The following is a 13,515-nucleotide window of genomic DNA, read 5'->3' on the forward strand; positions in this document are numbered from 1 at the left end:
CTCCAAAATTTTTATTTTCACTACTGCCGAAAAACGTGGCCGCATGAAGTTACGTAGCCTAACTTAAAGTTTGGTTTATATGTGCAGCCTTTAAACATGGCTCCGTGAAGTGTAGTTTCGTAGCCCAATTTAAGTTTGGTTTGAAGGTGCAGCCTTGAAACGTGGCTGCGTTAAGTTCCGTGGCCTAACTTAAGTCTGATTTACAGGTGCAGCCTTGCAACGTGACTGTGTGAAGTTCCGTGGCCTAACTTAAGTCTGATTTACAGGTACAGCCTTTAAACGTGGTTGCGTTAAGTTCCGTGGCCTAACTTAAGTCTGATTTACAGGGACAGCCTTTAAACGTGGCTGCGTTAAGTTCCGTGGCCTAGCTTAAGTCTGATTTACAGGTACAGCCTTTAAACGTGGCTGCGTAATTTCCGCTACTTGAAAAAAATGAGGCATAACGCAACCTATTTTGTGAAGTAAATTCCATGTAATAGAATTGTGAAAAATGTAATAAAATTACACTTGATAATCGAGTGAAAGTTCACATCTTTGAATTGCCTCCTGTCATTAATTCAAGAACAGTCTACTCTGAAGAAAAGAGTTCCTCTACATCACTATAATTCGGAGCATGAATTCCGTTCTATCGCATTGTAATTCGTAGCTGTGTTGGCAGATGGTTCCGCGGCAGCATTACGAGAGATGAAGCAGAGAAGCTCCTGCAGCCCAGAGAAGACGGTCTCTTTCTCGTGAGGGAAAGCACCAACTTCCCTGGCGACTATACCTTGTGTGTCTGCTTCAACAGCAAGGTGAGTTGTTGTTGTTGTCGTTTTCGTTGTTGTTGTTGCCCCGCGTTGTTGTTGTTGCCCCGCGTTGTTGTTGTTGTTGCCCCGCGTTGTTGTTGTTGCTGCCCCGTGTTGTTGTTGCTGTTGTCGTCGTCGTCGTCATGGTCGTTGTTGTTGTTGCCCTGCGCCCGATCCCGGCGTTAACGGCCCAGCCGTGGCTGGAGCCAGCGCGCGACCGCGGCTGGGTCCCTCCAAAGGTGTATGGTGCTGAAGGGCGTTGGGTTGTTAGGGCAGTTGAAGAGGTGGGGCACATCATCCGGGGAGAGGTGGCAGTAGTTGCCCAGGTTATTGGTGTTATGTATTCTGCTTTTCTTCTTCTTTTAATGACAAAGTGAGTCTGTCATTATGTCAAATTCAGGACGAAGTTGTCTATGACTGCTCTGATGCACCGCCTTCGTCTTCCACCGTCCTCGAGCGTTCGATAGGCAGGCCAACCTGCCTGCTACTGGGTAGCGGAGGTAGCGCTCAACGTGACTTCAAGTATCTGATCTTCTTTGAGCAAACTGATGCTAAATGCTGTTGCTTGCTACTTGCTGGTGGTAGTGGGGCATAGTCGGATGATTCAGGATAGTGATCAAAAACGCATCTAGGCGTCTCGTGAATATCACAAGGATGAACACCATCCTCTCTAAAAGCCCAAGGGGAACAGCCTTGTTCATGTCACCGAAATAGACCCATCTCGAAGAATCTGAGTCCGCCAGATACATCCATTTCATTGTCTGCTTTACCAACTATTGCCGCTATATGGTCACCAAACGTGGCTTTTGTTCGATGCCAAGTCTCGACAGCTGAATCTACTCTTTGTATCAGTACTTGTAATTTGGTATCGTAATAGCATATTATTCACAAGGACCCTGTCGTATATTTGTAACAAGTTACCCAGCAGCCCCTTGAAGACCAGCTAGTCTGTAATCCTCATGGGCGCTCTTGTATCGTCTGTAAATGACGTACGCACGTGGTCGGTGTATAGGTTATTTGCGTGGACTGTGTGGCTGCTACCAGGGCAAGGTGAGTGTGGCGAACTATGTTAGGAATTAGATTACTTGATTTCAGGACATATTTGATCATTTCATGAGATACACGTTCAAATTTTTGAAATTTGATCGCATTGTGGAATTCTTTCCTGAGTTGAATATATACTAAAACTTGAATCTAATATAGACCTTCATCGTCATGATTAAAGCAGCTTAAACCAGATTGACTTTTAGGTTTATTGATTCAGGATGGTAGGTAATTCGAAATGTTGTAAATTTTTTTTTCTCAGCTATAACTTTACCAAGTGTTAATAACACGATGATAATAATAATAATAAATAAATGTTAAAAAAATAATTCCATAACTTCGTTATGTAGGTACTTTTCCTGAACACAAACTGTCTTCAAACGTTCATTTTCTGAATTAAGATTCTAGAAAAATCAATTTATTTATCCCCCCAGAAAGCGTAGCAATATTGGCAACTTGTATCCAACTAAACCTTTAACTTTAGTGAAGGTGCAGGATTTAGGCTGCACAATTGTTCCAGCTTTCATGATGTTCTTGCCCGCAGTCTTGCAATGAGCGGCTGAGAAATTCGTCCAGATTACATCTCTTTTTGGCTCGTGTTCAGTTTTCTTTCTACTTCTAATGATGAGAGTTTGTTCTTCTTCAGACAAATGACAATCTTTGTAATTTTCTGAATATTTTGCTTAAGTAGATAATTATACCGGGTTTTTCGTGGTTATTTTAAATAGTTTTTAGGGAATGAAACCTCTATTGCACGCTCATCGTCTTGATGGTTGCTATTATCATCAATATACTGACGAAATACCCACCTTCTAAATCGCTCTTTTCTTTTAACACCTTCAATTTTTCGCATAAATTTTCTGATTGGATGCCCCATTCTTTCGTGGCGTGTCACAGCAAAAACTACCTGGAATAAAGTGCAAATCCACAGCGCTATCGGCCTGGCGGCTCGATAAATGCGGCTTAGATCGGGCATCACATGAGCTCGGCATACCCCAAAAAGTTCATGATTATTTTAATGCAATCATAAGCATCTTGCGAGTAAATAAACATAGAAAATTCATACATAAAAAATGAAAAAATAAATGCCCACCTAAGGCGTTAAGGTCGGGGCCCTGATCATTGACACGAACCCATTCCCTGTTTTTAATTAATAAAATCAATTCTTTTTTTGTTGGAATGGTGAGTGTGGGAGGCCTTTAAAAAATGAAAAAGTATCGACAAACAAGTCTGTGGAATAAGATGTCAACTTCTTATTGAATTGCATTTTGAGTGTTTGGAGTGCCTTTTTCGGCTTCGGTGGTTACGTAAGTGTCCATGATTACTGAATTTCTTTTTTTGTGTAATTATTGGTCAATTCTTGAATGTTGCAGCAAATTTGTCCTGTTTTTTCAATTAGTTAGTGTGATTTTAACTAATGAGTTGCTTGTAATCTTTGCTAATTGATTGGTTTGTTCAAGTCTCTCATATGTGTTGCAGGTGGAGCACTACAGAGTTATTTACAAGGACCGACAACTGACAATAGACGAGGAAGTTTTCTTCAATGATCTCACATAGCGCCTATTGCGTAACTTGTTTAATTGACAAAAAATCTTCTATTGCCGACTGATGAATTTGAAAAACTTTTAATATCTCAAAATCTTTATTATACAAAATGATTTATAACTTCATGATGACTTCATGATGTTGAACGTATCTCGTTTAACACAACACATAACGCCGTGTAACATAGCACATAACGACGTGTAACATACCGCACAATATCGTGTTACACGTGTATCATACCACATACCGACGTGTAACATACCACATAACGCCGTGTAACATACCACATGACGTGTAACATACCACACAATGTCGTGTAACACGTGTATCATGCCACATACCGACGTGTAACATACCACATACTGACGTGTAACATACCACACAATGTCGTGTTACACGTGTAACATACCACATACCGACGTGTAACATAACGTTGTGTTACATACCACATAACGCCGTGTAACATACCACATACCGACATGTAACATACCAAACAATGTCGTCTTACACATGTAACATACCACATACCGACGTGTAACATAACGTTGTGTTACATACCACATAACGCCATGTAACCTAACGAACACCCCCGCGTGCAGCACTACGAGCAAGACTCAGACGGGCTGTGCACGCAGCTGACGCGCGCTCTGCCCAGGCAGACGAGGGCGACGCAGCAGCAAGGCTCCAAGTTCAGGGACATTTCTTTGATAGACAGGAAGGAGCTCAAGGTCAGTTGTGCAAATTTAAAATGCTTGCAGTATAAAACTCTTGACTATGCATCTGCTATTCCTTACTCTTGTTATTGGAGGCCTTTTTATTACTTGCATCTGTTATTTCGTTACTGTTGTTATTAAAGGCCTCATAACTAAGCATCTGCTATTCGTTACTCTTATTATTGAAGGCAAGGCCTTTTTAGCGTATTTTCTCATTTGTGGAAAAAAGGCGCTATTGTGCTAGTCATGTCCGTCCGTGACTCATGGCCGTCCGTTGCAGGTCACAAGAATTATTAAGATTTCTTACTGAATTCATGAACACATCGAACACAATTTTCATTTTTCTTTTTGTTGTTTGCGTTTTTTATTTTTATAAACCATATCTCCTCCCGGTTTATTCCAAAACAATTTCTGGACTCACAAACTACTACCCAAGTCACTTTGTGATCGATGTCTCAAATTTCCTGTTGAATTTCCATTGAAGAAACCATTTGATGAGACGAATTTAATTTGAATTCGTTTTTAGCGCATTTTCTCATTTATGAAAAAATGCACTATTGTGCTCGCCATGACCGTCCGTCTGTCTGTCTGTCCGTCCATGACTTCAAGTTTTCGTCGACGAGAAAATGCGCTCTCTGTCGCTCACTGCAGTGAGTACTGAGTTATATTTTTCACAGATTGGTGACAGTATCGGCAAGGGAGAGTTCGGTGACGTGCTGCTGGGGGAGTGGCGCGGAGTTAAGGTGGCAGTCAAGCGACTCAAAGACAACATCCACGCCGCCGAGCAGCTGCGCGAGGAAGCTTCTCTCATGTCGTTAGTAATCAATCTTCCTTCCCGCTAAACCTGGATAATCATCGTTATTTTGAATATGATCCATCACTTCGATACAATTTTTTGCGTAATATCTTGTTGCATTCATGCGCGTTACATCTCACTATCCGCTTATATCAACTGATGAGCTGTTCAAATCAATTTTTTCTTGCTTCCGCTTTGCTGCATGACATTAGCAGTTTCTTCCGACCGGACGTTTATCAAAGACAACATCCACGCCGCCGAGCAGCTACGCGAGGAAGCTTCCCTCATGTCGTCAGTAATCAATCGTCCTTGCTGATGAACCTGGATAATCATCGTTATTTTGAATATGATCCATCACTTTGATACAGTTTTTGCGTAATATTTTAAATTCATGCGCGTTACATCTCACTATCCGCTTTTCCCTCATGTCGTTAGTAATCAAACTTTCTTCCCGCTAAACCTGGATAATCACTCTTATTTTGCACAAACGACATCACTTTGATACAGTTTTTGCGTAATATTTTAAATTCATGCGCGTTACATCTCATTATCCGCTTATATCAACTGATGAGCTATTCAAATGGATTTTTTTCTTGCTTCCGCTTTGTTGTTTGACATTGGCACTTTCTTGTGTTCGGACGTTTGAAACGTGTAGCAAAACTTGGTGCATTTGAAATTTGGAAATTTTTTCAGTGCTTTTCGTAGTTCCCGCTTATGGTATGATTGTATTTTGTTTTGTGATTCTTATGTAGTTATTTTCACACACATTCACGATAGTGAATTTTTCGTTATCAAATAACATTCAATTCCCTAATTTTGCTGCTCACTGTTCACAACTGTATTTTCCTCACAAAACTTTATTGAAACCTCTTCTATTCTTTGATTGTGTCAAGTGTCACAATTAATTATGTGATACACTTAAGTGTGCCACGAAATAAATACACTAGTTACTTTTGTTTTACTCAAGTAAATGCGGCTTTAAGTGTGTCAATTAACTAAATTAATGAATTATGTGTGCCAGGAAATAACTACACTAGTTACTTTGTTTTGCTTAAGTATATGTCACTTCAAGTGTCACAAATCACAATTATCAATTAATAGATAATATGTAAAGTACCAGGAAATAAATATACTGGTTACTTAGTTTTACTCAAGTATATGTCACTTTAAGTGTGTTAAGTAATTAAATTAATGAATAATGTATGCCAGGAAACTGACACACGAGAACCTGGTGAAGTTACAAGGGCTGGTGGAGGAGGAAGGCAGCATCCTGCTGGTCACCGAGTACATGAGTAAAGGCAGCCTAGTGGACTACCTGCGCAGCAGAGGGCGGCTCCACGTTACCAAGAGGAACCAAATCATGTTTGCTTGGTGAGCTCAACATCTTTCATCAGGTCTTGCACTCTCTACAATCTCGTATTTTGAGATATCCGTTGTTTGAATCTTACACATTAATTTAATACCATCTGAGTGTATTGTTAGCGTTGTTTCAAATTGTATCCAAAACTTGAAGCACTGACATGAATTAAATTTTGTGATTTTACTCCTAACGCGATAATGATCTCTACTAAGGTGTAATCTCTGTCCCTAAGTTGTATTCTGTCCACAGAATTTGTTTCATTTACATGCTATCACATTCTCAAATCAATAAATGTCATTTATCTATCGATTTGTACGTTTGATCTGCCACTGAGATTTATTCCAAAAAATTTATTTTATTTTTCTTTTTAAGATCAAAATGCTTTGCTAAAAGATGTGTAAAATACTGCATCGATTTAGTCGACTTTGAATGAGACGCGCGTCGGCAATGTTTCTCTCACTATCAACTCATCGAACTTTTCAATAGCTTTTGTTGTATTTTAGGGACCATAATAAATATTCCATAAACGTTTATATATTTGCTAAAGTATCAATTTCGGACAGTGACACGGAAGTTTTCAATGGGTTTTGTTGTATTTTAGGGACCATAATAAATATTCCTTATACATTTAAATTTTTTCTAAATTATAAATTTCTGACAGTGACACGGCAGCGGGCATGGCGTACCTGGAGTCCAAGAACGTGGTGCACAGAGACCTGGCCGCCCGTAACGTCCTCATCAGCCACGACGACGTCGCTAAAGTCTCGGACTTCGGGCTGGCAAAGTCCGCCCCGGCCACGCGTGACGGCGTCAAGTTCCCCATCAAGTGGACGGCTCCTGAGGCACTGCGTCGCAATGTGAGGCTTGCAGTTACTGCAGTTACTGCTGCTACTGCTGTGCCAGGCTTGCAGTTACTGCTGTGCCAGGCTGGCAGTTACTGCTGTGCCAGGCTTGCAGTTACTGCTGTGCCAGGCTGGCAGTTACTGCTGTGCCAGGCTTGCAGTGTTACTGCTGTGCCAGGCTTGCAGTGTTACTGCTGTGCCAGGCTTGCAGTTACTGCTGTGCCAGGCTTGCAGTTACTGCTGTGCCAGGCTGGCAGTTACTGCTGTGCCAGGCTTGCAGTGTTACTGCTGTGCCAGCACTAAATTACCCATGCAATTCATCTACCTGCGGTGGCTATGTTTTCATTTACGTGTCAGTCGACGTTTGCCTTGCAATTTGCTCCTGATAAAAATTTTAATTTGTGCAGTGCGAGGAAGTCATGTTTATGTGGATCTGCAAATTCTTGTTTAGATTAGAACAAATAAAAGAAGCAGAAATCTTGATTAAACCATATTAATGATAGGGATATTTCACGTTGTTGTCATGTAGCTTTGATTGTAATAGTTGGACTGCTTTGTAGCTGGTGTAGTCTACCCGCAGCTGCATTCCCACGAAATTTTTAAAATAGAATTATTACAAAAACATTTTAATTATAAGAATAAAACAAAAACCTGTTCAGAAAATGTGATTCATATCTGAACATTCATGTTCCTCATTTGTTGTCCATCATCCTAAGTAGGTTTCGTTGCGCTGGGCACAAGTTGAAGCTATTGTCGTATTCTCACGGCTTCTCATATGAAGGATGTTATTGGCTTATCTTGAATATGGTTTATGTCTGCTCCGGTTGTTTGTATTTCGTAGATATGACCCCATTCATCATATATTCCTCAAATTTCCTTGAAGTTAAGTTATTTTTAATGTTTTAACTCCTTATCCTGCTTCGCAAATCTGACTGTGTTACAATATTCACATGAACCTTCCTTGCAGATTTTCTCTAACAAGAGCGACATGTGGTCGTTCGGCATCCTGCTCTGGGAAATTTACTCATTCGGCAGAGTTCCTTATCCAAAAATTGTAAGTGTTTACGTTGTAAGTGTATGGCACTGCCCGTGAAATTCTTTTAAATGACTTGCAGATGATGAATCTTTCCGCCTCATGCTAATTTAAACAGAGCGTATAAGCCATCATTACCTGAAGCAATTAAATTTCAGAGATCTTCAAATTATTGTATGAAAATATTGTTTTTAAGATATTCATCTTGCTTCATTTGGTACCAATGAAGGCTTTGTGTTTGAGTTAAAATTTAGATCATTTTAGTTCTTTAGCAATGCCCCATAAAATCATGTGACTGAATGTTGTTATTACTGGGCTATTTCAGCTGCTAAAAAGTTGTTATCTCACTTAAGTTTCCGCATTAAGCATTTTTGTGTTGCCGTTTATACGAGGATCAAGTAGCTGGGGTTGACCAGCGTCGTTGCAAGTTTATACTGAGCACATCTCATAACTTCTTGGATGAGCCATACAAATGAAAGATATCAAGCACCCAGCGATGCATCTGGAGACTTATTTTAAATACGATGTTTTAATTTAAGTATCTATGTGGATTTTTTTCCTACAGCCATTGGCGGACGTCACGAAGTACGTTGAGAATGGCTACCGCATGGATCCCCCAGAGAATTGCCCAACGGAGGTTTCTAAAATAATGAAGGAGGTAATGTATATTGCGGGTACTGAGCTTGATGTTAGGAATGCTTGCACATGTTTCAATTTATCCTGTGGTTCCCAACTGTGGTACGCATACCACGTATGGCGCGAGCCCTGAATGATTCTTGTTTGGCACGAATTTTATTTCACAATAAACGGAGGTTTCCAAAATAATGAAGGAGGTAATGTGTATTGCGGGTACTGAGGTTGTTAGGAATGCCTGCACACGTTTCATTTTATCGAGTGGTTCCCAACTGTGGTACGCGTATCACGTATGGTGCGAGTCCTGAATGATTCTTGTTTGGAACAAATTTTATTTCACAATAATGTTCACTGCCTTACACAAAATAATCCGCAAGCGATATGCAATTGAAGGACGCTTTTTAATGCAACTGTAGTGTACCTATTATTACACCTAACGAATGTGATAATCATTAGTTCATTAATTAAAATAAAATGCTGACAACACGGAGTGGTGGCAGCTGATATAAAGTATTAGTGGTAGATGTTGGTACCAGTGGGAAAGCGGTGACTGTACGGGACCTTGAAGTGTTGCTGGATTACCTATGTAAAGTTACCAAACCTCTGATGTATTCTGGCATACCCTGCTCGATCTTGGTTCCAGTTTACGTTTATTAGTTTGGGCCAACATATTTCAAGAGACTTGCTCAATAGCTTCAACGTAATACAACACAAGCCGCTTGCATCTTCCTTCATTGATTGATCTTGCAATTTGTTGTTCTGTTTGTTCAGATCTGTCGTTTAGTTCAGTATAGCATTACACTCGTTATTCATGTCACTTGAAATACTCTTGAAGGTGAAATAATATGTAGCATAACCATGTTAAGTTGACACACTAAACTTTTCGCCTTACCTGCACCAGGCCTGGCTCCTGGAGAGCGATCAGCGGCCGACGTTCAAGGAAGTCCTAAGAAGGTTACAGGAAATTAAAGCCACCACGCCTGTATAACCTGGCGCTCCCCCCTAACGCACATCTCACGACTCTACATCCACCGTGACGCGAGTGTTGTACGCGCGTGTTGTACGCGCGGGTTGTACGCGCGGGTTGTACGCGCGGGTTGTACGCGCGTGTTCTACGCGCGTGTAAACCAGGGACCAGATGCTGAACAGCGCTAGAAAGTTCCTTCTCCCGCCTGGCAATCGCGATTAAAATTCTCCTGGAAGTTTCACAGTTTTAGGTCCCCAGAAACGCCATTGATGAAAATTCACGATCAGGAATAAAAAAAAAACCGACGCAAGTGAAATCTTAAGCCTTACACGCTGACTACGCAGGCGATATTAAATGCGTCGAGAAAGCCAAACCTTGTTTTGCGTGAACTGTTAATAAGAAGAGGAAGAAACAATTCCTGATCAAGTCAGCAGCGCTGAAAGTAGCGTTAAATATACAGGTCCTGGTGACTGTGAACTACAGGAGAACTGCAGCTCGTAGCATCTGGTGTGTGGTCTCGTGGTCATATCAACCTCTTTTTATACTTGACTTATTGAGTTCTCTCCACATTCCCTTTCTGCGTTTCTGAGCACTTTTTGTACAGGGGCCATACTTTCAAAACTCGCTAAGTAAGTGAACTAAGTACTTACGTTCTATTTTTTCGTCTATGATTGGTGGATTATGCTTGAAAGGCCGTCAATGATTGGCTGATGAACTTACGATCTCTTAACTTTTTTTTGAAAGTATAGGCCCGGGCTTTTCTCATATTTTTTGACAAATTGTTAGCTATGTTGTGTCCTTTTCCAGCTCTTGTCACAAGTCGTGGTCCTTATCAAGAGTTTAATATTCATCCGTTTAACCATCGCCTACAAGTGGAATGTTCAGAATATTTATTTCAAATTTTTGAGCCGCTACGGAAAAAATCTGAACATTTATCTCACTCCGACACTTTACAACATTATGAAGGGAAAAGTATTTTCTTGTGCCAAAACTCGGAAGCAAAGCTTGTATTCTTAACGCACATCGGGCGTGTGCCGCGCACGTTATTTAAACCTGATTCTGTCCATGAATTTCTTGTTCATCTAAATGGCCAACTCTACAGGCGCTATATTTTATAGAACGGAAGCTCCTTAGGCGAAGATTTTTTATACAGTTGTTATGAATGAAATTCAAACCAAGGGAAAAAATTATGGAAAATTTGTCTTGGAATTTATGGAAAAAAAAATGTCTAGGAAAATTTTCCGTTTGCGTGTAAAGTCGCTGGGCTTATCTGGTCCCCTCTACCACTGTACGAGCGATCATTTATTTTCAGTCTCACGTAATTTATCGCTCTGATGTTGTTGATAACTCTTGTCTACCTTATTTGTTGAGGTTGAGGAGTGCCCCTGGTATTTTATTCGCTTGTTGAACCTAGTTGATGTACATTATATATAAGTAAGTAGAACACTGCCAGGACGCTATTGTCTCCGCATCAGGAGCCGTCTCAGAGTTAAGGGATCATAGCCTAGCTAGTGTCGCTTGCAATGTCTATGTTTATTGCTATTATTGTTTCTGTTCTGCACAAGTCTCTCTGTGAAATGTGATGAACTTACATTTGTTAGAGCTTCGTGTCTCTGATGACACTGAGATATTGTGTTGGTCGAGTATTTAGTCGATCGATGATTATAATTTAACAGATTTATAGCGGTGCTTTTCAATACTTGGTATTATTATTTATTGTAATTTACGAAGTGAACGTAGTTTGTATCAGCTCGTGAACTTTGCCTGACATTTGCACCGATAGAGTCGTGATGTTGCACGCATCAACTTAATGGTTAGTTTTGGTCTCATGGTCGTTAATATGGCCGAGGGCCCGAGGCATTCTTCATTGTAAGACAAAAAACTTTGCTCTTTAGCACCGCTAACTAAATAATTAGTTGGCATATCTGACACACGACGTAGTAGTGTCTGAGCAATACGCATCGGATCGGTAGGTTAGTTCAGGATAGCATTACACTCGTCATTCATGTCACTTGGAATATTCTTGAATATGAAATAATATGTAGCATGTTTTAATTTATAAACTTGATATTAAATCAATCTGATGAAATTTCCATGTTGTTTTTTACAATTAATCTTGAGACCTCACTTCGATTGGTGGCACAACTGAGAGTAAAGGGAGCGGGCAGTTTTGCGATATCGTCTTCTTGATCTTTTTGGCCTCTGGCAAATTCTTCGTGAAAAGTTGTACTTAAGTTCCCGAACGCGCCAAAGTTACGTCAGTAGTAGCTCATTTATTCGATACTTAAATCTGATAAGAATGTTTTTATGAGATCACTTATTTCAAGCCTATTATCTACTTGTGCTTTGATAGGTACTTAATTTTTCTATTTAGTCATGGAAAGAGTGGCTGGAGTTGTGCTGATTCTTATCCTATCCTCTCTCTTTTTCTGAGGTATTGAGTGTTGTTTTATCGTGGCGTGGCTCTCTGTTGCTTTAAATTATACCGTCTTCCTAACTCATCTTTTCCCGTCACGCTGAAATTAATATATTTAATAAGGAGTCAACCTGTTGTAATTAGTTGGTGAACTTAAATCGCTGTTGTTGAACTTATTCCTATAGCTGCATTTTCTCATTCTAATAGCTGTCGTTCAGAAGATTTATGCCTCAAAAGCAGCTCGCAACCTGCAAATCTTTCACGCTCTGAATTAAGCTCAGTGCCCGAACTGTGTTTCTCCTCACTATCCTTGCTCACTATTGACGTTAGTGTTTGGAATAAAAATCCTGTAGGTTCTTTTGTGGTCATTTATATGCCAAACAAACCATCGCCATATTGCATTCCCTTATATTCAGCCACCCAATCGCTCGCCTTGCGAAGTAAGCGCTAGAGTAGAGGAATTTTGACTTCGTACCAAGAAATTGCGATCAGAAAGGAAATATTTTTATTGCTTTAGTCTCGCCTTGCCGAATTCTCAGTACTGTTTTATTCATATTTTGCCTGGTTTCTTACGATGTTCCGCTTTGTGTTATTTTCGAAGTGAGCTTGTGGAGCTTGGATGCTTCCATTGCCTTCAAATTGCGGTGATGGGTACGCTCCCAAGGCATCAGCGACTTGCGGTAAAATTTAGTTATTATTAGTTAAAGTTATGAAAGAATTTTGCCCCTATGTTTAGTGTTTTACACACTGTTAGTGTTGCACTTGTGCTGCCAAACCTCTCATTTGCACCTGTGATTTCTTTTTGGAAAATATTTAGCATTTAATACTTAATTGTGAGAACTATTTCCTTGTTTATCACACGGAACATGGTATCTCTTTTTTGTGTGATCATTTCTTAGTGAATATTTCGCGTTAACGCAAGTGCATGCGTATGTGGACAAAATTACCGCATGAAATAAACTTGGAAAAGTTATAAGTACCACTAGTGCGTCACTTAAGTGTGCGTTTTCAACAGAAAAGTTTATGAGTCCGTTCGCTAGTTAGAACTTCGTCTCGGTTCTGAAAAGACTTTAGTGAATGGAGTGATCTGGCTCGAGTGAACGCACGCTCCATGTGGTGCTCTAGTGATCTTATCATTTAGAGACATTTAATTTTATTTGTTTATAAATATGACTGCGGTTGCTGTAGGTTGTGAAGTGAATACCTGTGAAAGTTTTCACTAGTGAACAACGCTCAAGTCGAAGACAATTACTTCAGTTTCTTGAAGGCTGGTGATGCGAGTTGCCTTTTTTTTGTTGTACATAATATTTTCGATGAGTTTGGTGCACCAGTGAATCTTGGCTGCTAAGGGCATACCTCTTGCGGCCAGCTACGTGTGGAA

The 13,515-nt window shown here is 40.2% G+C and overlaps 1 protein-coding gene across 1 annotated transcript; it reads left to right on the top strand.

Annotated features, from left to right (window-relative positions):
- Positions 1-96: 96 nt before the first annotated feature.
- LOC108679328 (tyrosine-protein kinase CSK) lies at positions 97-10,367 on the top strand. The gene is made up of 10 exons (XM_047880253.1): positions 97-104; positions 659-791; positions 3,309-3,384; positions 3,963-4,102; positions 4,765-4,901; positions 6,093-6,254; positions 6,905-7,100; positions 8,053-8,139; positions 8,684-8,776; positions 9,653-10,367. Exons 1-10 carry the CDS (start codon positions 97-99, stop codon positions 9,737-9,739), a joined length of 1,119 nt encoding a protein of 372 aa, XP_047736209.1. The 3' UTR covers positions 9,740-10,367.
- The last annotated feature ends 3,148 nt before the right edge of the window (positions 10,368-13,515 follow it).

The sequence above is a fragment of the Hyalella azteca genome, unplaced genomic scaffold, assembly GCF_000764305.2.
Source record: "Hyalella azteca isolate HAZT.00-mixed unplaced genomic scaffold, Hazt_2.0.2 contig5073, whole genome shotgun sequence".
Taxonomy (NCBI): Eukaryota; Metazoa; Arthropoda; class Malacostraca; order Amphipoda; family Hyalellidae; genus Hyalella; species Hyalella azteca.

Excerpts from the sequence above, each read along its gene's own strand:
- LOC108679328 (XM_047880253.1), top strand. Across the intron at positions 792-3,308 it reads GTGTCTGCTTCAACAGCAAG|GTGGAGCACTACAGAGTTAT; the intron begins GTGAGTTGTTGT and ends TATGTGTTGCAG. Across the intron at positions 4,902-6,092 it reads GAGGAAGCTTCTCTCATGTC|GAAACTGACACACGAGAACC; the intron begins GTTAGTAATCAA and ends AATGTATGCCAG.